The 21226-nt window shown below is 47.0% G+C and overlaps 1 protein-coding gene across 4 annotated transcripts in view; it reads left to right on the top strand.

Moving 5' to 3' along the window:
* The window catches only part of PPP2R5D (protein phosphatase 2 regulatory subunit B'delta), a 155513-nt gene extending 134777 nt beyond the window's left edge, over positions 1-20736 (top strand). The window contains exons 13-16 of one of the 4 annotated variants that reach the window (XM_063918739.1): positions 12374-12475; positions 12920-13016; positions 13286-13402; positions 19277-20736. In XM_063918739.1, coding sequence (XP_063774809.1) covers positions 12374-12475; positions 12920-13016; positions 13286-13402; positions 19277-19414 — 454 coding nt within the window. In that variant the 3' untranslated portion in view covers positions 19415-20736. The remainder of the gene's footprint in view (positions 1-12373; positions 12476-12919; positions 13017-13285; positions 13403-19276) is intronic. The other 3 variants (XM_063918740.1, XM_063918742.1, XM_063918741.1) reach the window with 3 other exon arrangements.
* Positions 20737-21226: the final 490 nt, after the last annotated feature.

The raw sequence follows: 21226 nt of genomic DNA, 5'->3' as shown, positions 1-21226 counted from the left end.
AGAGAACAGCTGGAGACAGCTTTAGCACTATCTCAAGAGGTGCTAAGACAACACGGGTGGATTCTGAATATTCCAAAATCCCATTTAATCCCGACAACTCGTCTGCTGTTCCTAGGAATGATTCTGGACACGGTTCAGAAAAAGGTTTTCCTTCCAGAGGAAAAAGCCAAGGAGTTATCCGATCTGGTCAGGAACCTCCTAAAACCAGGAAAAGTGTCAGTACATCAATGCACAAGAGTCCTGGGAAAAATGGTGGCTTCTTACGAAGCAATTCCATTCGGCAGATTCCATGCAAGAATATTCCAAAGGGATCTGTTGGACAAATGGTCAGGGTCGCATCTGCAGATGCACCTGCGAATAACCCTGTCACCAAAGACAAGGGTGTCACTTCTGTGGTGGTTGCAGAAGGCTCACCTATTAGAAGGCCGCAGATTCGGCATTCAGGATTGGATCCTGGTGACCACGGACGCCAGCCTGAGAGGCTGGGGAGCAGTCACACAAGGAAGAAACTTCCAGGGAGTATGGACGAGTCTGGAAAAGTCTCTTCACATAAACATTCTGGAACTAAGAGCAATCTACAATGCTCTAAGCCAGGCGGAACTTCTCCTGCAAGGAAAGCCGGTGTTGATTCAGTCGGACAACATCACGGCGGTCGCCCATGTAAACAGGCAGGGCGGCACAAGAAGCAGGAGTGCAATGGCAGAAGCTGCCAAGATTCTTCGCTGGGCGGAGAATCACGTGATAGCACTGTCAGCAGTGTTCATCCCGGGCGTGGACAACTGGGAAGCAGACTTCCTCAGCAGACACGATCTTCATCCGGGAGAGTGGGGTCTACATCCAGAAGTCTTCAACATGTTAATAGACCGTTGGGAAAGACCAATTGTAGACATGATGGCGTCTCGCCTCAACAAGAAACTGGACAAATATTGCGCCAGGTCAAGAGATCCACAGGCAATAGCTGTGGACGCACTGGTAACTCCTTGGGTGTACCAGTCAGTGTATGTGTTTCCTCCTCTGCCGCTCATACCAAAGGTATTGAAGATCATACGGCAAAGAAGAGTAAGAACAATACTAGTGGTTCCGGATTGGCCGAGAAGGACTTGGTATCCGGAACTTCAAGAGATGCTCACGGACGAACCGTGGCCTCTACCTCTGAGAAGGGACCTGCTACAGCAGGGTCCCTGTCTTTTTCAAGACTTACCGCGGCTGCGTTTGACGGCATGGCGGTTGAACGCCAGATCCTAAAAGGGAAAGGCATTCCAGAAGAAGTCATTCCTACCTTGATTAAGGCACGGAAGGAAGTCACCGTGAAACATTATCACCGCATTTGGCGAAAATATGTAGCGTGGTGCGAGGATCGGAGGGTTCCGACGGAGGAATTCCAACTGGGTCGTTTCCTACATTTCCTGCAATCAGGATTATCTATGGGTCTCAAATTGGGATCCATTAAGGTTCAAATTTCGGCCCTGTCAATATTCTTCCAAAAAGAATTGGCCTCTGTCCCTGAGGTCCAGACTTTTGTCAAGGGAGTACTGCATATACAGCCTCCTGTGGTGCCTCCGGTGGCACCGTGGGATCTAAATGTAGTTTTAGATTTCCTCAAATCCCATTGGTTTGAACCATTGAAAAAGGTGGATTTGAAATATCTCACATTGAAAGTGACTATGTTACTAGCCCTGGCCTCTGCCAGGAGAGTATCTGAATTGGCGGCTTTATCTTATAAAAGTCCTTATCTAATCTTCCATTCGGATAGGGCAGAACTGCGGACTCGTCCGCATTTTCTCCCTAAAGTGGTATCAGCATTTCATCTGAACCAACCTATTGTGGTGCCTGCGGCCACTAGCGACTTGGAGGACTCCAAGTTGTTGGACGTTGTCAGAGCCTTAAAAATATACATTGCAAGGACGGCTGGAGTCAGAAAATCTGACTCGCTGTTTATATTGTATGCACCCAACAAGTTGGGCGCACCTGCTTCTAAGCAGTCGATTGCTCGTTGGATTTGTAACACAATTCAACTTGCACATTCTGTGGCAGGCCTGCCACAGCCTAAAACTGTAAAAGCCCACTCCACAAGGAAGGTGGGCTCATCTTGGGCGGCTGCCCGAGGGGTCTCGGCATTACAACTCTGCCGAGCAGCTACGTGGTCGGGGGAGAACACGTTTGTAAAATTTTACAAATTTGATACCCTGGCAAAGGAGGACCTGGAGTTCTCTCATTCGGTGCTGCAGAGTCATCCGCACTCTCCCGCCCGTTTGGGAGCTTTGGTATAATCCCCATGGTCCTTTCAGGAACCCCAGCATCCACTTAGGACGATAGAGAAAATAAGAATTTACTTACCGATAATTCTATTTCTCGGAGTCCGTAGTGGATGCTGGGCGCCCATCCCAAGTGCGGATTATCTGCAATACTTGTACATAGTTATTGTTAACTAATTCGGGTTATTGTTAAGGAGCCATCTTTAAGAGGCCCTTTCTGTTGTCATACTGTTAACTGGGTTTAGATCACAAGTTGTACGGTGTGATTGGTGTGGCTGGTATGAGTCTTACCCGGGATTCAAAATGCCTCCCTTATTGTGTATGCTCGTCCGGGCACAGTACCTAACTGGAGTCTGGAGGAGGGTCATAGGGGGAGGAGCCAGTGCACACCACCTGACCTAGTAAAGCTTTACTTTTTTGTGCCCTGTCTCCTGCGGAGCCGCTATTCCCCATGGTCCTTTCAGGAACCCCAGCATCCACTACGGACTCCGAGAAATAGAATTATCGGTAAGTAAATTCTTATTTTTACACATTACGGCAGACAGCGTCCCCCTTTTTACACATTACGGCAGGCAGCGCCCCCCCTTTTTACACATTACGGCAGACAGCGTCCCCCTTTTTACACATTACGGCAGACAGCGTCCCCCTTTTTACACATTACGGCAGACAGAATAGATAGAGAGAGAGACAGACAGATACTTACCATCTCTCCCCGCTGGCAGTCAGGCTCCTCGGTGCAGGCAGATCCCGGGCAGGGGGGAAGGAGGAGGAGAGAGGGGGACTAGAGCCGCAGCAGCGCACTATAATTGGTGGAGGCGCGGTTGCAGCAGTCCCCTCTCCTTCCACATTGGCTGCCCGCCGCCGCTGCGAATGCTGGGATGAGGGAAGCGCATCCCAGCATTCACAGCAGCGCCGGCAGCCAATGCGGAAGGAGAGGGGACTGCTGCAGCGGCGCCACTACCAATTACATGGTGCTGCTGTGGCTCCAGTCCCCCTCCCTCCTTATCCTTCTCCCCTGCCTCTGGTGCTGCTGCTCTCCTCCCCTGCCTCCGGCTTCTCCAGCGCGGCGCACACAGCAGAGGCGGCTTGTAATGAGTCAATTTGACTCATTACAAGCCGCTGGCCGATGCGCCCTCAGGGCGACTGCGCTATGTGTTAGGCACACCTGGCACACACGTAGTTACGGCGCTGCCTAGAAGGGTTCTGGTTTCTTTCCCCTTCCCTGATGAGGATAGGAAAAAATGGGAAAACCCACCCATAGTTGACGCGTCTGTATCCAGACTCTCAAAAAAGGTGGTTTTACCCGTTCCAGGATCTACCGTCTTAAAAGAGCCGGCTGATCGCAAAATTGATAATACGCTCAAATCCATATACTGCGTCCCACTATTGCCAGTGCATGGATTTCCAAAGCTATAGTAAAGTGGTCAGGCACGCTACTTGAGGATTTGGATACAATGGATAAAAGTGATGTTGAATTGTTTTCGCGTAACATTCAGGATTCTGCAGGATTTATGGTGGAATCCATGAAAGACCTGGGTTCCATGGCTGCAGGGATATCTTCCATGTCTTTCTCAGCTCGTAGGGGACTTTGGCTGCGCCAGTGGTCTGCCGACGCGGAATCCAGGAGAGGCGTGGAGACCCTACCCTACACAGGTCAGGCTCTATTTGGGGAAGCGTTGGATGCGTGGATTTCCATGGCTACAGCGGGTAAGTCTCATTTTCTTCCCTCAGCTGCACCTGCTATGAAGAAACCCTTTTCTTCAGCTACATCACAGTCCTATCGGAATGCCAAAGCAAGAAAGGCCAAACCGTCCAACACCTTCTTTAGAGGAGGTCGGCCAAACTCCAAGAAACCTGCTGCTGCGGGTTCCCAGGAACAGAAACCTGCTTCAGGTACGCCAAAGTCCTCAGCATGACGGTGGACCGCGCGGCCTGGAGGTGGGGTCGGTGGGGGCGAGACTCGGGCATTTCAGTCTCGTCTGGGTGTCGTCCGGCCTGGATCCCTGGGTGCAAGATATTGTGTCCCAAGGGTACAGGCTGGAATTTCAAGATCTCTCTCCTCACCGATTCTTCAAATCAGGCTTGCCAGCTCTGCTGGCGGGTGTAGTATGGTATGCCGGCGGCCGGTATGCCGGCGGCCGGGCTCCCGGCGACCAGTATACCGGCGCCGGGAGCACGACCGCCGGCATACTGACAGCGTGGCGAGCGCAAATGAGCCCCTTGCGGGCTCGCTGCGCTCGCCACGATGCAGGCACGGTGGCTCGCGCCACGCTTTTTATTCTCCCTCCAGGGGGGGTCGTGGACCCCCACGAGGGAGAATACCTGTTGGTATGCCGGGTGTCGGGATTCCGGCGCCGGGATCCCGACATTCGGCAACCTGAAGACCACCCCTGCTGGCAGACGGGGCTATCCTACAGGAAGCCATCCAGAAGTTGGTGGAGGCACAGGTTATTGTACCGGTTCCACCCCATATGCACAACAAAGGTAACTATTTGAACCTTTTCGTGGTATCGAAACCGGATGGTTCGGTCAGACCCATTTTGAACTTAAAATCGTTAAGCCCCTTCCTAAGGGAGTTCAAGTTCAAAATGGAGTCTCTGAGAGCGGTGATATCAGGTCTGGAGGAGGGGGAATTCCTGGTATCCCTGGATATCAAGGATGCGTACCTCCACATTCCGATTTGGCCGCCGCATCAAGCTTATCTCCGATTCGCACTGTTGGACTGTCACTTTCAATTCCAGGCCCTGTCATTCGGCCTTTCCACAGCACCGAGGGTGTTCACCAAGGTGATGGCGGAAATGATGGTCTTCCTCCTCAGACAGGGGGTGAACATCATTCCTTATCTGGACGATCTGCTGATAAAGGCATCGTCCAAGGAGAAGCTGTTACAGTCCATTGTTCTCACGACCCATCTACTCAGGGAACACTGTTGGATCCTGAATCTTCCAAAATTACATTTGGAACCAACCAGGAGGTTGTCCTTTCTGGGAATGATCCTCGACACGGAAGTGCAGAGGGTATTTTTTCCAGTGGTAAAAGCGTTGGTGATTCAAGCAATGGTCTGGGATGTCCTGAAGCCAGCCTGGATGTCGGTTCATCAGTGCATTCACCTTCTGGGGAAGATGGTGGCCTCTTATGAGGCTCTGCAGTACGGGAGGTTTCATGCTCTGTCCTTCCAGCTGGATCTCCTGGACAAGTGGTCGGGATCTCATCTACACATGCACCAGAGAATACGTCTGTCGCCAAAGTCCAGGATATCACTCCTCTGGTGGCTACAATTACCTCATCTTCTGGAGGGCTGCAGGTTCGGGATTCAGGACTGGATCCTTCTAACCACGGATGCAAACCTTCGGGGCTGGGGCGCAGTCACTCAAGGGGAAACCTTCCCAGGACGGTGGTCAAGTCTGGAAGCCGGCCTGCCGATAAACATTCTGGAACTACGAGCCGTCTACAACGGTCTTCTCTAAGCGGCCCATCTTCTAAGAAATCTGTCCATTTAAGTGGAGTCGGACAATGTAACGACAGTGGCTTACATAAACCGACAGGGCGGAACGAAGAGCAGAGCTGCAATGTCAGAGTTAACAAGAATCGTCCTCTGGGCAGAAAAACACGCGTTGACGCTGTCAGCTATCTTCATTCCGGTAGTAGACAACTGGTAAGCTGACTTCCTCACCAGGCACTATCTCCATCCAGGGGAGTGGGGTCTCCATCCAGAGGTGTTGAAGAAGGTAACAGATCTTTGGGGTGTACCCCAAATAGACATGATGGCCTCTCGTCTCAACAAGAAGCTTTGGCGGTATTGTTCCAGGTCGAGGGACCCGCAAGCCGTGGCGGGGGACGCCCTAGTGACTCCGTGGGTGTTCCAGTCGGTATACGTGTTTCCTCCACTTCCACTCATTCCAAGAGTTTTAAAGCTCATAAGGAGAACAAGGGTTCAAGCGATCTTCATTGCTCCAGACTGGCCATGAAGGGCTTGGTATGCGGATCTTCTGAATCTACTGCCGTTCGCCTATCAAGCCTTACCGCGGAAACGCTTCGCTCTATTGTTCTGGCTTTGGAGCCCAAGGACTATATGGTATCCCTGGACATACAGGATGCTTACCTGCATATTCCTATTGCAGTGTCGCATCAGCAATACCTGTGGTTTGCTATTGGCAACCTACATTTTCAATTCCAGGCCTTACCTTTTGGTCTGACCACGGCTCCAAGAATTTTCATCAAGGTCATGGCAGTCATGACTGCTCTACTCCGCCGTCAGGATATCAAGATCCTGCTATATCTGGATGACTTGTAGATCCTGGCGAACTCTCCAGGGGTTCTCCTCTGTCATCTGGAACAGACTGTCCAATTCCAGCAAACCCACGTGTGGCTCATCAACTGGAAGAAATCTTCCCTGGTCCCTGCTCAGAGCATGGTGCACCTGGGAGCACTATTGGACACCCACAACCAGCGGTTGTTTTTGTCTCCGGAAAAGATCCTGAAACTTCAGGACAAGATAAGGTGCTTCCTCTCTCGCCCACGTGTGTCGATACACTCGGTGATGCAAGTACTAGGCCTCATGGTGTCTGTTTACGACATGGTAGAGTACGCTCAATTTCATTCCCGCCCCCCTGCAGAGGTTGATACTCTCCAAGTGGGACAGCCTGCCTCACTGGATCAGGTCCCACATGATCTCCTTGACTCCGGAGGTCCACTTGTCACAGAGCTGGTGACTACAGGACCAGCAGCTGAGCAGGGGTCGTCCCTTCTGGATCTCCAACTGGGTCCTTCTGACGACGGATGCCAGTCTGCAGGGCTGGGTTGCGGTGTTGGAGCAACCCTCTCTTCAGGGTCGGTGGACCAGGGAGGAATCTCTCCTTCCGATAAACATTCCGGAATTGCGGGCAGTGTTCAATGGGTTGACACTAGCACTGCCTCTAGTACAGAACAGGCCTGTTCAAGTACAGTTCGACAACGCCACCACGGTGGCTTACATAAATCATCAAGGCGGCACTCGAAGCCGCATGGCAATGAAGGAAGTATCAAAAATCCTTCTTTGGCGGAACGCCATCTGCCGGCCATATCGGCAGTGTTCATTCCGGGAGTCCTCAACTGGGAAGCGGACTTCCTCAGTCGTCAGGACGTACACGACGGAGAGTGGAGCCTTCATCTGGGAAGTCTTTCAACTCCTAGTGGACAAGTGGGGCCTACCAGATGTAGACCTGATGGCGTTTCGACACAATCACAAGGTTCTGGTCGTCGGGGCAAGGACAAGGGATCCTCAAGCAGCGTTCATGGACGCACTGGCAAATCCATGGAACTTTCGGCTGCCATACGTGTTCCCTCCGGTGTCACTTCTGCCCAGGGTGATAAAGTACAACCAAGAAGGAGGAGTACTACTTCTAATCGCTGCAGCGTGGCCCTGACGGCATTGGTTCTCAGACCTGCAGAGTCTCTCGATAGAGCGTCCTCTTCCGCAACGCCCAGACCTCCTCGTTCAGGGCCCTTGTGTCTACCAGGATTTGGCCTGGCTGGCTTTGACGGCGTGGCGCTTGAAGCTTCCGTACTGAGGGCCAAAGGATTTTCTGAGGTGGTCATTCAAACTATGTTGAAGGCCCATAAACCGTCTTCGGCTCGGATTTATTATAGGGTCTGGAATTCTTACTTCGCCTGGTGTGCGACAACCATTATGACGCATATAAGTTCAGTACTGACAAGCTTATGGCTTTCCTGCAACAGGGCCTGGACTTAGGCCTTCGTCTGGCCTCCCCCAAGATTCATATTTCTGCCTTGTCGATATGGTTTAAGAGAAAAATTGCGACTCTGCCTGATGTTCATACATTCACTCAGGGTGTTTTACAGATTCAACCTCCCTATGTCCGGCCTGTGTCTCCTTGGGATTTGTCGGTTGTTCTGGACGCCTTATAAGAGTCTCCGTTTGAACCTCTTGAGTCTGTGGACCTTAAGTGGCTTACTCTTAAGGTCCTGTTCTTGCTGGCTATTGCCTCTGCTAGACGGGTTTCAGACTTGGGTGCCTTGTCCTGTCGGTCACCCTTTGGGATTTTTCACCGTGACCGGGCGGTTCTTAGAACTCGCCCTGGTTATCTGCCTAAGGTGGTGTCATCTTTCCACCTTAACCAATAGATTGTGGTTCCGGCCTTGACCTCTCCTGGTTTATCCCCCAAAGAGTGGTCTTTGGATGTGGTACGGGCTCTCCGTATTTATGTGAAGAGAACAGCTTCTCTTAGGAGATCTGATTCCCTCTTTGTCCTTTTTGGTTTTCACAAACGTGGCTGGCTTGCTAATAAGCAGACCTTGGCCAGATGGATTAGAAATGGTGATTGCACATGCTTATGTACAGGCTGGTCTTCCAGCTCCTGCTACCATCAAAGCCCATTCTACTCGTCTGTTGGACCTTCTTGGGCGGCCCGACGTTGTGCGACCCCTTGAACAATTGTGCAAGGTGGCTACGTGGTCCTCAGTGAACAGGTTCATAAGGTTCTATGCCTTCGATACTTCCGCCTCCCAGGATGCCTCCTTTGGACGCCGGGTTCTTGTGCCCGCTACAGTGCGTCCCCTCCCATGAGGAACAGCTTTAGGACATCCCCGATGTTATTCCCTGTGGAACCCAGTGTACCCTGCTGCAGAAAAGGAGATTTATGGTAAGAACTTACCTTTGTTAAATCTCTTTCTGCGAGGTACACTGGGTTTCTCAGGGCGCCCACCCTGACGCACTTAGCTTCTTTGGGTTTGTATGGCATTAGCCGCTGGTACATTCTCCTGTCGCGAAAATGTGGTATTTGTGGCTACTAACGATTGTTGTCTCTTACCTGCTACTGCATTGGAATGGTTAACAAAACTGAGCTCCCGTGCACGGAGGCAGGGTTATAGAGGAGGCAGCGCTGTACATCTTGGGAACAGTCAAAGCTTTTACCTGTTGGTGCCTCGGCTCAAGATCCAACTCTACACCCCGATGTTAATCCCTGTGGAACCCAATGTACCTCGCAGAAAGAGATTTAACAAAGGTAAGTTCTTACCATAAATCTCCTTTTTTTACGAACGTCTGGAGCAAAATTTTATGCCGGACATAGACTTAACGTGTTGCCTCAACCAACATGACCAGGACATCCCAGACCATATTAAATCAAACCCACACCTGTGGTCCACCAGGAGAATATGGCACATTTTGCGCTACATGCATTTACCCTTGCATTTATCCTTAATCCAAAATCCTGCTCACCTTTTCCGAGGCATCCGCAAAATATGCCATGGTTAATCCGTATCCCCTGTCGTATCTACAGACACGATTTTATGTACGACACGTCCTTGCGCATTTCATGGAAGGGGATTGGAACAATTCGCTGGACAGCCTCTTGTTATACCCAATACCTAATCATAAAGCCATATCTATACATTTCACATTTTTAAGAACCATATTGGATCATGCTACAATAACTGGCGACATGTCCAAATGGCTGACTAATTTTTCTAGACTAACTATACCCATACTAGAAAAAGCCCTACTATATTCATGACAGGCTTTGTCGGCAAGTATGTACACAGAATTGTTTTTAAATGTGTATCACAATACTTATTTATCCCCAATGCGGCGTTTCAAAATGGGAACATCGGAGATCCACTCGTGCCCAAAATGCCATCAGAGTGAGGCAGATACGTATCATAATTGCCTATGGGCATTTCCTATTGTACAGTACTATTGGCATCTTATCAGACGTTCTGCTGAAGCCAAACTTATAACTTTTGTACCATTCACCCCTGAATGGGCAGTTTTATGTATCCTTTATCCAAATCTTCGGATGCCATCCGAGTGTAAAACATTGCTGGTGGCCCTCAGCGCAGCGGGGAAGAAAACGATACTTCAAGGTTGGATAGATAATACGCCTCCACAGATACCTTTATTTTTTACTAAACTACATCATCTGTCCCGGATGGATTGGGTGTTGGCAATTGTGGATAAGGGAAAACAAGTGGATCATTTTTTTTAAGTTATGGGATTCGTACATCTCCAATCTCCCCCTTACCACACGAAAACAAATTCACCACAGTCTGAGGGACACCACGTGGTACTTAACTAGGGGGCTAATTCAGACCTGATCGCTGCTGTGCGTTTTCGCCCAGCGGGCGATCAGGTCTGAACTGCGCAGGCGCCGCAGTGCGCCAGCGCATGCCAGAGATGCGATCGTCATCTCAGCCCAGCAATCGCCTCTACCTTATTGACGGGCAGAGGCGTTCGCTGGGCGGGAGGGGGCTAGCCGTCATCGTTGGACCATGCGGGGCTGGCCGCGGCGGCTGTGCGACGTCTCATGCAGCCGCTGTGACCTGGAGAGTGACGGGTAGCTCCCTGCCAGCGTGCAGGAGCTGCGCTGAAGGGATCTACCCTTCAGGTACAAAAGCATCGCCGCTGTGCAATGGTTTTGTACCATATGTGGGGGGCGGGTGGGGGCAGAGTCAGACATGCGGGGCGGACTAGCCCTGTGCTGGGTGTCCCCCCGCATGTCTGTGAAAGTGATCGTAGATGTGCTAAATTTAGCACATCTACGATGAAGTCTGAATTGCCCCCCAGGTTAGCATCACAAGATCCGCCTGTATCTTTGGTTTGAAGGCAGGGGGATAATTGGCAGCTCTCTTCAAGGCCATTGTATTGATCGATACTGTGTTTTACTAAATGTATTTTTTTCTAATACTACAAGAACTTACCATGCACTGTTCAACTATGATCTTTTTACTCACAACTGTACTTATGACCAAAGTGCCTCCATATGTACAATCCATGATGTCTCAATAAAAATTGTTTAAAAAAAAAACTTAAATAGGGGGTCATTCCTAGTTGATCGCTCGCTAGCAACTTTTTGCAGCGTTGCGATCAGATAGTCGCCGCCTATGGGGGAGTGTATTTTCGCTTTGCAAGTGTGCGAACACTTTTGCAGCCGACGGCGCACAAAAGTATTTTGTAGTTTCTGAGAATATCTGGACTTACTCAGCCGCTGCGATCACTTCAGTCTTTTTGGTCCCGGAATTGACGTCAGACACCCGCCCTGCAAACGCTTGGGCACGCCTGCGTTTTTGCAAACGCTCCCAAAAAACGGTCAGTTGACACCCACAAACACCCTGTCAATCACCTTGCGATCGGCCGTGCGAATGGATTCTTCGTTAAATCCATCGCCCAGCACCGATACTCTTTATACCCGTACGATGCGCCTATGCAGTGCTGTGCATACGCATGCGCAGTTTTGCCGAAAATTAACCTGATCGTAACACTGCAAAAAGTTGCTAACGAGCGATCAACTCGGAATGACCCCCCCATAAGTTGGCTATTTATGTAGAATATATTATATTGTAAGACTATCTGTGTTTTATTGCAGGACTATACATGGGCTGATATATAATATGTTATATTGCAGGACAGTATATGGATGGATATGTTGTATTGCAGGACTAAGCCCCGGGCGGAGATAAAGTGGACGGAGATACAGTACCAGCCAATCGGCTCCTAACTGCCATGTCACAGACTGTTGGGTAAATGTATGAAGCAGTGATAAAACTGGAGAAGTGAGCCAGTGGAGAAGTTGCCCATGGCAACCAATCAGCTGCTCTGTATAATTTTATAGTATGCAAATTATAAATGTTACTTCAATGCTGATTGGTTGCCATGGGCAACTTCTCCACTGGCTCACTTCTCCCCTCTTATCACTGCTTCATACATTTACCCCTGTGTTTGAAAAATGACAGTTAGGACCTGGCTGATCGGTATTTTGGGGCAGATGTATTAAGCCTGGAGAAGTGATAAAGCAATGATCAAGCAGTGATAAGTGCAAGGTGATAACGCACCAGCCAATCAGCACCAATATGTAAATTAACAGTTAGGAGCTGATTGGCTGATCCGTTATCACCTTCCACTTAACACTGCTTTATCACTTCTCCAGGCTTAATACATCTGCCCCTTTATCTCCGTCCACTTTATCTCCATCCAAGACTTAGTAAATAGACCCCTATACGTGGAATGCAATACAACATATGGACTGATTTTATAGATTCATAAAAATATATTAGTAATATGTGTTATATTGCTGGACTATGCATGGGCTGACCACTATACAGTAATATGTGTTATGTTACAGGACTATACATGGGCTGATATATAATGCTTTGAAGCTGTTCATGGAGATGAATCAGAAGTTATTTGATGACTGTACACAGCAGTATAAAGCAGAGAAACAGAGGTTTGTGTATGAGTGAATGAATGCACGGTGTGTAAGTCAGGCCGGAGTTGGGGGCGGTTTGGGTCAGTATAAAAAAAACACTCGAGGGGATATCAGTTAAAGTTTAGCAGAACCAAAAATAAATTATTTGTCCTCTTTGCAATCACTGTCAGCTTTGTTGTTTAAAATTGAATTGAACAATAGTTAAGTAGCCATGGGCCCAGAACTATAGAAGCTGTAATGTTTATCATCACAAAGGCATAAATATCTCAGAGAATTGCATGCCTTGATGTGTGAAATCACATTAATCCCCCCCCCCCCCCCCACCCCGCCAGCTGGTACAGTATCCAGGTTGTATGAGTGTACACAGTGTTCTGTCTGCGTGATCAGAGTACGCTGGCATATGACTGGCTGGCAGAGTGTCGTCGCAGCTACTGCGCACACTCTTAGTCTCTTCTCTTCCAGGGGGAAGATTCGAGGGAGAGAGCGAGCAGAGATGTGGAATCGGATTGAGGAAATGGCGCGATTAAACCCACAGGTGGGAATTTACGGGCGATTTGCTGTAAGTTCATAGAAAGTACATCATAAATTTGGTACAAGTGTTACTTGTGAGTATAATTATTATAGAATTGTGTGATTAAAATGACCAGCAATAGTTTCTACACACACGGTGTATCTTAACGAGCATGTTTGATTAGCTGTAATTCCTGTAGCATAAGGTTCCTCTGCATACAGTTTGTTTAGTATTCCATCGTTGTATAATGTTCCCGTCCCCCCTACGACCTCTCTCACAATTTCTTTCTTTCTCTCTGTAATCCACACCCTCCACAGTACACCATGTTTAATGCTCCTCCTGCTCTCAGCCTGATCTGCTCCATGGAGACAGACACTCCAACTGCCGAGGATATTCAGATCCTGAAGAAGACAATGGAAACTGAGGCTGTGCAGGTGACCACTGGCCACCCTCTCCTGCCCTCCTGCAGCTCACTCATTCCCACCCATTCTCCTCTCTACACCTTGCACACTCATTCTGCCTGAGCCTATTTGTAAATGTTTCACAGTTGTTCCTGCCCAGTCCCCAAACACAAGGTGTCCTAGAAGCTCTTACCCACCCTGCTAGAGTGCTTCCATGATAAAGCTTCAAGACCATCCCACCTTACCATATCACTGCCCCTGTTAGAGGCACGCCCACTGGGCTGCCTGTTGAGATTTTTCCGTTTGTTCCAACTTGTTTGTCTTCACATTAAAACTTCCTAAGAAGTTCTCACTCTGCTTCCTTTCATAGCCTGCCACCACACAGCACAGTTCTCATTTCTGCCCTGTCCTGTCGTAAATGTTTTACGCTTAACCGATTACTTGCCCATTATTCCCTCATCCAGGGGGAGATGTAGCAAGCCTTGGAAAGAGATAAAAGTGGAAAAATGACAGAAGCTGATTGGTTGGTACTTTATCTAGACTGTTGGGCAGAAGATGTACTAAGCCTTTGAGAATGATAAAGTGGAGAGAGATAAACTACCATCCAGTCATCTCCTAACTGCCATGTTACAGGCTGTTTTTGAAAAATGACAGCTACAAGCTGATTGGTTGGTAGTTTATCTGTCTCCACTTTATCACTCTCCAAGGCTTACGACATCTGCCCACCCCCCAGGTTTTCCCAATACATTATTACTAATCTTTTGATTTTGTTTCTATACTTTTACGTTTTATATCCGGACATTGGTTGAAATATCACATATTACAGAAGGTTTACTGCATCCCTGTCAGCCTGGGATCGGTAGACTGTTGTTGGCTGTCTCCCGGCCCAGAACTCGTTGGCTGTTGGTGGCTGCCTACCTCTCAACTTGGGTTTGGTTGACTGCTGGTGGCTGCCTCCTTGCCTAGAACTGATTGACTGTCAGTGACTGCCTCTAAACTTGCAATGATTGGCTGTCATGGCTGCCTTCCTGCCTAGGAGTATTGACTTTTTAATGGCTATTTATTGGTTTTGCCTGTCGATGGCTGCCACCCTCTATGCTTTGGAAAGGTTGACTGCACATTGTTACCTTTGCTACTAGAACTGGTTTGACTGTCTCCCTGCTTAGGACTTTTGGTGGCTGCCTCCAAGCTTGGGGTGTTTTGCTCTTGGTGGCTGATTCCCTGCCTAGAAGTTGTTTACTGTTGGTGGATGCCTTCCTAACTGGAGCTACTTGACTGTTTATGGATAGCTTCCTTAACTAGAACTGATTGACTGTTGGTGGCTGCCTCAGTGACTAGAGCTAGTTGTTTTTGGCTGCCTCCCTTACTTGAAGCATTTGTGGTGGCTGCCTCTACTTGGTTCTTGTTGGCTGTAGGTAGAGGGTTCCCTGACTATTAGTAGTAGTTAGTAATTGTGTCTGTAAGTAGAATCTGCTAATTTGTGATGGCTGCCTCCCTGCTTGGAACGGGTTGTAAGTTGGTAGCTGCATCCTTCTTGGCTTGGGTCTTATTGACTGGACATACATAGGACTACTCGCCCACTTAGATTTAGACTTGATCGTGTCACAGTGCTGTTCTCTGTAACAATGTTCTCTCTCTCTCTCTCTCTCTCTCTCTCTCTCTCTCTCTCTCTCTCTCTCTCTCTCATATTATATATATATATATATATATATATATATATATATATATATATATATATAATATTAGAATCCCTCTAATTTTGGAAATGTTCCCAGATGTTTTTTATATGGCTGTCCTCTCATCTGAAGATATTTCTGTAATGTGTGTTCTCCTACATCCAAATAGACTCACGAAAGCAGAAATCCTAAATCAGTTAGACTTATCTCTCCTCACTGACTGAAGTAATTTAATATTAACATATAGATATACTGCCCTGTGTGATTTCACTGCACTGCTTTCTGACAGATTGAGGGGCTCATTCTGAGTTGGACGCAATTTATAGATTTTTTAACACAGGTGAAAAGTGCACCCCGACCAAAGGCATATTATACTTTGCTTGCCTTATACATAAGATGCATACAGGTCAGCAAGTGTAGCCTATGCTCTTCCTTTACTTCTGGAGAGAACAGTAGTATATGTGCCTGTGTTACACCAGAAGAAAACAGTAGTATGTGTCCGGGATATACCAGGAAAGAACTGTAGTATATGTGTCTGGGTTACATAGGGAGGGGTGTGGTATTGAAGGTCGACCACACTTAGGTCGACTGCTATTGGTCGACAGTAACTAGGTTGACAGGGCCTCTAGGTCGACATGATTTTTTTAATCTTTTTTGGTGTCGTTTTCGCCATACAGTGACTGGAAACCCTAATTAGTGCACCGCGTCCCCTCAGATGGCTCGCTTCGCTTGCCATGCTTCGGACAAGGTTACCGTTCCCAATCGTAGTCCACGTGGATCGTAAAGTATGAAAAAGTTTTAAAAAAGGGAAAAACTTATGTCGACCTTTCGACCATAGAGACCATGTCGACCAATAGTGGTCGACCTAGACACTGTTGACCTAAGTCTTGTCGACCTAAAGACCGGATACCCACGGGAAGAGATGGTAATATATGTGCCTGGGTTACACTGGGAGAGAGCAGTAGTATATGTGCCTGGGTTACACGAGGAGAGAGCAGTAGTATGTGCCTGGGTTACACGGGGAGAGAGCAGTAGTATATGTGCCTGGGTTACGCCAGGAGAGAACTGTAGTATGTTCCCGGGATATACCAGGAAAAAAACAAAGTATACAGTATGTGCCTGGGTTACACGGGGAGAGAGCAGTGGTATATGTGCCTGGGTTACACGAGGAGAGAGCAGTAATATGTGCCTGGGGTACACGGGGAGAGAGCAGTAGTATATGTTCCTGGGTTACACAGAGAGAGAGTAGTAGTATATGTGCCTGTGTTACACCAGGAGAGAACAGTAGTATATGTACTTGGGTTACACGGGTAGAGAGCAGTAGTGCATATGTGCCTGGGTTACACCAGAAGAGAGCAGTAGTATTTGTGCATGTTTACACCAGGAGAGAGCAGTAGTATATGTGCCTGGGTTACACAGGGAGAGAACAGTAGTATATGTGCCTGTGTTACACCAAGAGAGAACAGTAGTATATGTGCCTGGGTTACACCAGAAGAGAGCAGTAGTATGTGTGCCTGTGTTACACCAAGAGAGAACAGTAGTATATGTGCCTGGGTTACACCAGGAGAGAGCAGTAGTATGTGTGCATGTTTACACCAGGAGAGAGCATTAGTATATGTGCCTGGGTTACACCAGGAGAGAACAGTAGTATATGTGCCTGGGTTACACCAGGAGAGAACAGTAGTATATGTGCCTGGGTTACACCAGGAGAGAGCAGTAGTATGTGTGCATGTTTACAGCAGGAGGGAACAGTAGTATATGTGCCTGGGTTACACCAGAAGAGAGCAGTAGTATGTGTGCCTGGGTTACACCAGGAGAGAACAGTAGTATATGTGCCTGGGTTACACCAGGAGAGAACAGTAGTATATGTGCCTGGGTTACACCAGAAGAGAGCAGTAGTATGTGTGCCTGGGTTACACCAGGAGAGAACAGTAGTATATGTGCCTGGGTTACACCAGGAGAGAACAGTAGTATATGTGCCTGGGTTACACCAGGAGAGAACAGTAGTATGTGTGCATGTTTACACCAGGAGAGAACAGTAGTATATGTGCCTGGGTTACACCAGAAGAGAGCAGTAGTATGTGTGCATGTTTACATCAGGAGAGAGCAGTAGTATATGTGCCTGGGTTACACCAGGAGAGAACAGTAGTATATGTGCCTGGGTTACACCAGAAGAGAGCAGTAGTATGTGTGCCTGGGTTACACCAGGAGAGAACAGTAGTATATGTGCCTGGGTTACACCAGGAGAGAACAGTAGTATATGTGCCTGGGTTACACCAGGAGAGAGCAGTAGTATGTGTGCATGTTTACAGCAGGAGGGAACAGTAGTATATGTGCCTGGGTTACACCAGAAGAGAGCAGTAGTATGTGTGCCTGGGTTACACCAGGAGAGAACAGTAGTATATGTGCCTGGGTTACACCAGGAGAGAACAGTAGTATATGTGCCTGGGTTACACCAGAAGAGAGCAGTAGTATGTGTGCCTGGGTTACACCAGGAGAGAACAGTAGTATATGTGCCTGGGTTACACCAGGAGAGAACAGTAGTATATGTGCCTGGGTTACACCAGGAGAGAACAGTAGTATGTGTGCATGTTTACACCAGGAGAGAACAGTAGTATATGTGCCTGGGTTACACCAGAAGAGAGCAGTAGTATGTGTGCATGTTTACATCAGGAGAGAGCAGTAGTATATGTGCCTGGGTTACACCAGGAGAGAACAGTAGTATATGTGCCTGGGTTACACCAGAAGAGAGCAGTAGTATGTGTGCCTGGGTTACACCAGGAGAGAACAGTAGTATATGTGCCTGGGTTACACCAGGAGAGAACAGTAGTATATGTGCCTGGGTTACACCAGGAGAGAACAGTAGTATGTGTGCATGTTTACACCAGGAGAGAACAGTAGTATATGTGCCTGGGTTACACCAGAAGAGAGCAGTAGTATGTGTGCATGTTTACATCAGGAGAGAGCAGTAGTATATGTGCCTGGGTTACACCAGGAGAGAACAGTAGTATATGTGCCTGGGTTACACTAGGAGAGAACAGTAATATATGTGTTTGAGTTACACGGGGAGAGAGCAGTAGTGCATATGTGCCTGGGTTACACCAGAAGAGAACAGTAGTATATGTGCCTGTGTTACACCAGGAGAGAACAGTAGTATATGTGCCTGGGTTACACCAGGAGAGAGCAGTAGTATGTGTGCATGTTTACACCAGGAGAGAACAGTAGTATATGTGCCTGTGTTACACCAGGAGAGAACAGTAGTATATGTATCTGGGTTACTCCTGGAGAGAATAGTAGTATATGTACCTGTTTACACCAAGAGAGAACACTGGTATATATGCCTGGTTTACTCTTGGCTAAAACATTAGTATATGTACCATTGCGTCTAATTCTAAGTGAGTTCCTCAATGTTCATGTTTTCGTTCCATCCAACCTGATAGTTGGGTGGAACTAACCCCAGCAAAAATATCTTATTACATTTATAAAAATGATGTGAACTTTTTTCTCACCCAGAAAATCTATCAGATTTGCTTCATTTTTGTACCATATTTCTGTGAAAGTCCAGCCCACAACCCCAATCAGCTTTAAACTGGAGCTAAACGTTCTTTAAAACGTTTTATATTAAACCACTATGTAAGAGGCATGTCTACACATACGTTAACCTTGATAAATGAATCGTGACCTAACCTTACTGGTAGCCTCTAGAATATTTCTTCTTCGGGTTCCATAGGGCTCCACAGGGAAGACAATGGGGTGTGGTGGCAGGGAGGAGTAACTGAACTAATCTGTATAATAACCTATACCTACTACTCTCTTTATTAAGCGTGCAATATAAACAGTCCTTATTCTGTATTATTACTAGCGATGGAGTCCAGATTCAGAACTTTTCCAGAAATATGTAACTGTGCAATAAGCAATTCTTGAAAAGGGATGTAGTTGAGAAGGGATATAGTTAGCACAGTATAATACAGGTCATATGGACTTTTGCAGACCCTAAGCTGAAAACGAATTATAAATTAACAGTGACATCTGTTACAGAACCATACTTCTTACATAACACTGAAATAAACAAATATTTTCTCTGCTTCCTGTATGTTCACACCAGTCCCTATTCCAGAGTCTTGTATACTGTGTTATTCTTTACTTTTATTCCTGCTTTCCTGTGTTAGCAGCCCCGTACTTCTTCCCTGATGGAATTTCTGCAGCAAAGTAACTGTCTCCTCTTCCCCAGGTGCTCCGTGGCTCCCCTCAGGAGCAGATGATCCTCTGCAAGAAATCGGAACTTCCGCAGGATATTTATACCATCCGAGCTCTGGAGTCTCATAGGAGAGCGGAGGAGTATTTGAGTAGCAGCAAGGAGACCCTCTGACCTACTGTGATCAGGGCTAACAACCTGCTAACTGTCCTGCCACCCTCTGCGAGAGAGGCCGATATACCTTCACTGGACACTGAACATACAACCAGGAGGTGCTCTGTGGCGCCATCTAACTTATCCTGGACTTAGAGATAGAGGGTTCCTTACTTTTTTTTTTTTATTATTATTATTATTATGAATATACATCTGATGAGCACTCAGCCAGGAGAACTTTTAACCAACAGCTGAAACCAGGACAGCAGAGATTTTAATGATTCACCTGCCATCCCAGTAACGCACGCAGGAGGCTATGTACTACCAAAATCCTGGCTCAGAACTACTACAAGTATGCACTTCGACTCAATCTGTAGTGACCCGCCAGTACCATAGACTTGTATATCACTTCCACTCCCAAATAACACAGGTGCTGCTCTGTCCTCCTCTGCAACAATAAAAATCAAGTAAAACCACTTTTGGACATTAATACAATAGAGATTGAAACGAATAATATACTGAAAACCGTTCCAGTGTTTCTACTTTATGGCATGTTATCCGTCCTATTTCTTTGCTGAAAGCTGACAGGCTAAATGTTAAGCAGAAGTTCCCCTCAATCTTGCATTACTCTGGGATGGTGAGTTCCATAGTGACCTAAAGCTGACTTGGCTGTCAGTCTCCTAGGTAACAACACAAATGCTCTTTAAAAAATTCCAAAGCTTAAGTCTTTAAAATTGACTTATTTATTAAATAAAGGAATAAAAACAGTTGTTACAATGGAATATCTAGATGAATGTTGCCACAAAATAAGTTTTAATTCATTATAGGTTATTAAGGCAGTAGGGATGGTGCAATGGTTAGCATTACTGCTTCACAGCACTGGGGTCATGGGTTTCGATTCCCACCATAGCCCTAACTGTGTGAAGTTTGTATATTTTCCCCGTATTTGTGTGGGTTTGCTGCAGATACTCAGGTTTCCCCCCCACAATCCAAAAATATAGTGGTAGGTTATTTGGCCCCTGACAAAAAAATTCTAGCGTGTGTACATGGGCAGACTAGATAAGCCAAGTGGATCTTATCTGCCGACAAAAACTTCTATGGTGTAGTCCTCAACTCCATAGGGTCAGCATCTGTGCACACACAGTCTTCCTTATTTCTCACAATGTTGTCCTCATAGGGCTCTCTTCTTGGACAGGTTATTCTGTTTGAGGGTCTCTGTGTTCCTTAGTCACATTCCTCTGTGTTCAGAATGAGCTGATCCTCGCATGTATAAGATGATAAGCTGTCTGGGTCACCTGCTTTGGTGGTATAATGGTATTAAAGTTTGTTTTAAGTTGTATGTATTTTAGTGAATACAGAAGATATTTTTTTTTTAATGTCCTTTCAGAAAAACTGATCTAAAATGGGTGTAATTGGAGGAATACAAAAACTTGGTTAAAAAATAATAATAATAATATTGAAATGTTATCGGACCAAACATGTTTTAAAGAGAAATGAAGGTCTGATTAAAACTGGTTTTAATGACAAGAATTTATTTCATGCTAGAAAAAAATATTTGTTACAATTAGTGATGTCTAATATACAGTGCATCTGGAAAGTTTTCACAGGGCTTCACTTTTTCCACATGTTGTTATGTTACAGCCTTATTCCAAAATGGTTTGTGCCTCCAAATTCTACACACAATAACCCATAATGACAACGTCAAAAAAGGGTTTTTTGAGATTTTTGCAAATTTATTAAAAATAAACTAAGTAATCACATGTACATAAGTATTCACAGCCTTTGCCATGAAGCTCAAAATTGAGCTCCGGTTCATTCTGTTTCCACTGGTCA

This window comes from Pseudophryne corroboree, chromosome 4 (genome assembly GCF_028390025.1).
Source record: "Pseudophryne corroboree isolate aPseCor3 chromosome 4, aPseCor3.hap2, whole genome shotgun sequence".
Classification (NCBI taxonomy): domain Eukaryota; kingdom Metazoa; phylum Chordata; class Amphibia; order Anura; family Myobatrachidae; genus Pseudophryne; species Pseudophryne corroboree.
The sequence above is the reverse complement of the archived record's forward strand: the minus strand, read 5'-3'. Positions and strand labels throughout refer to the sequence as shown.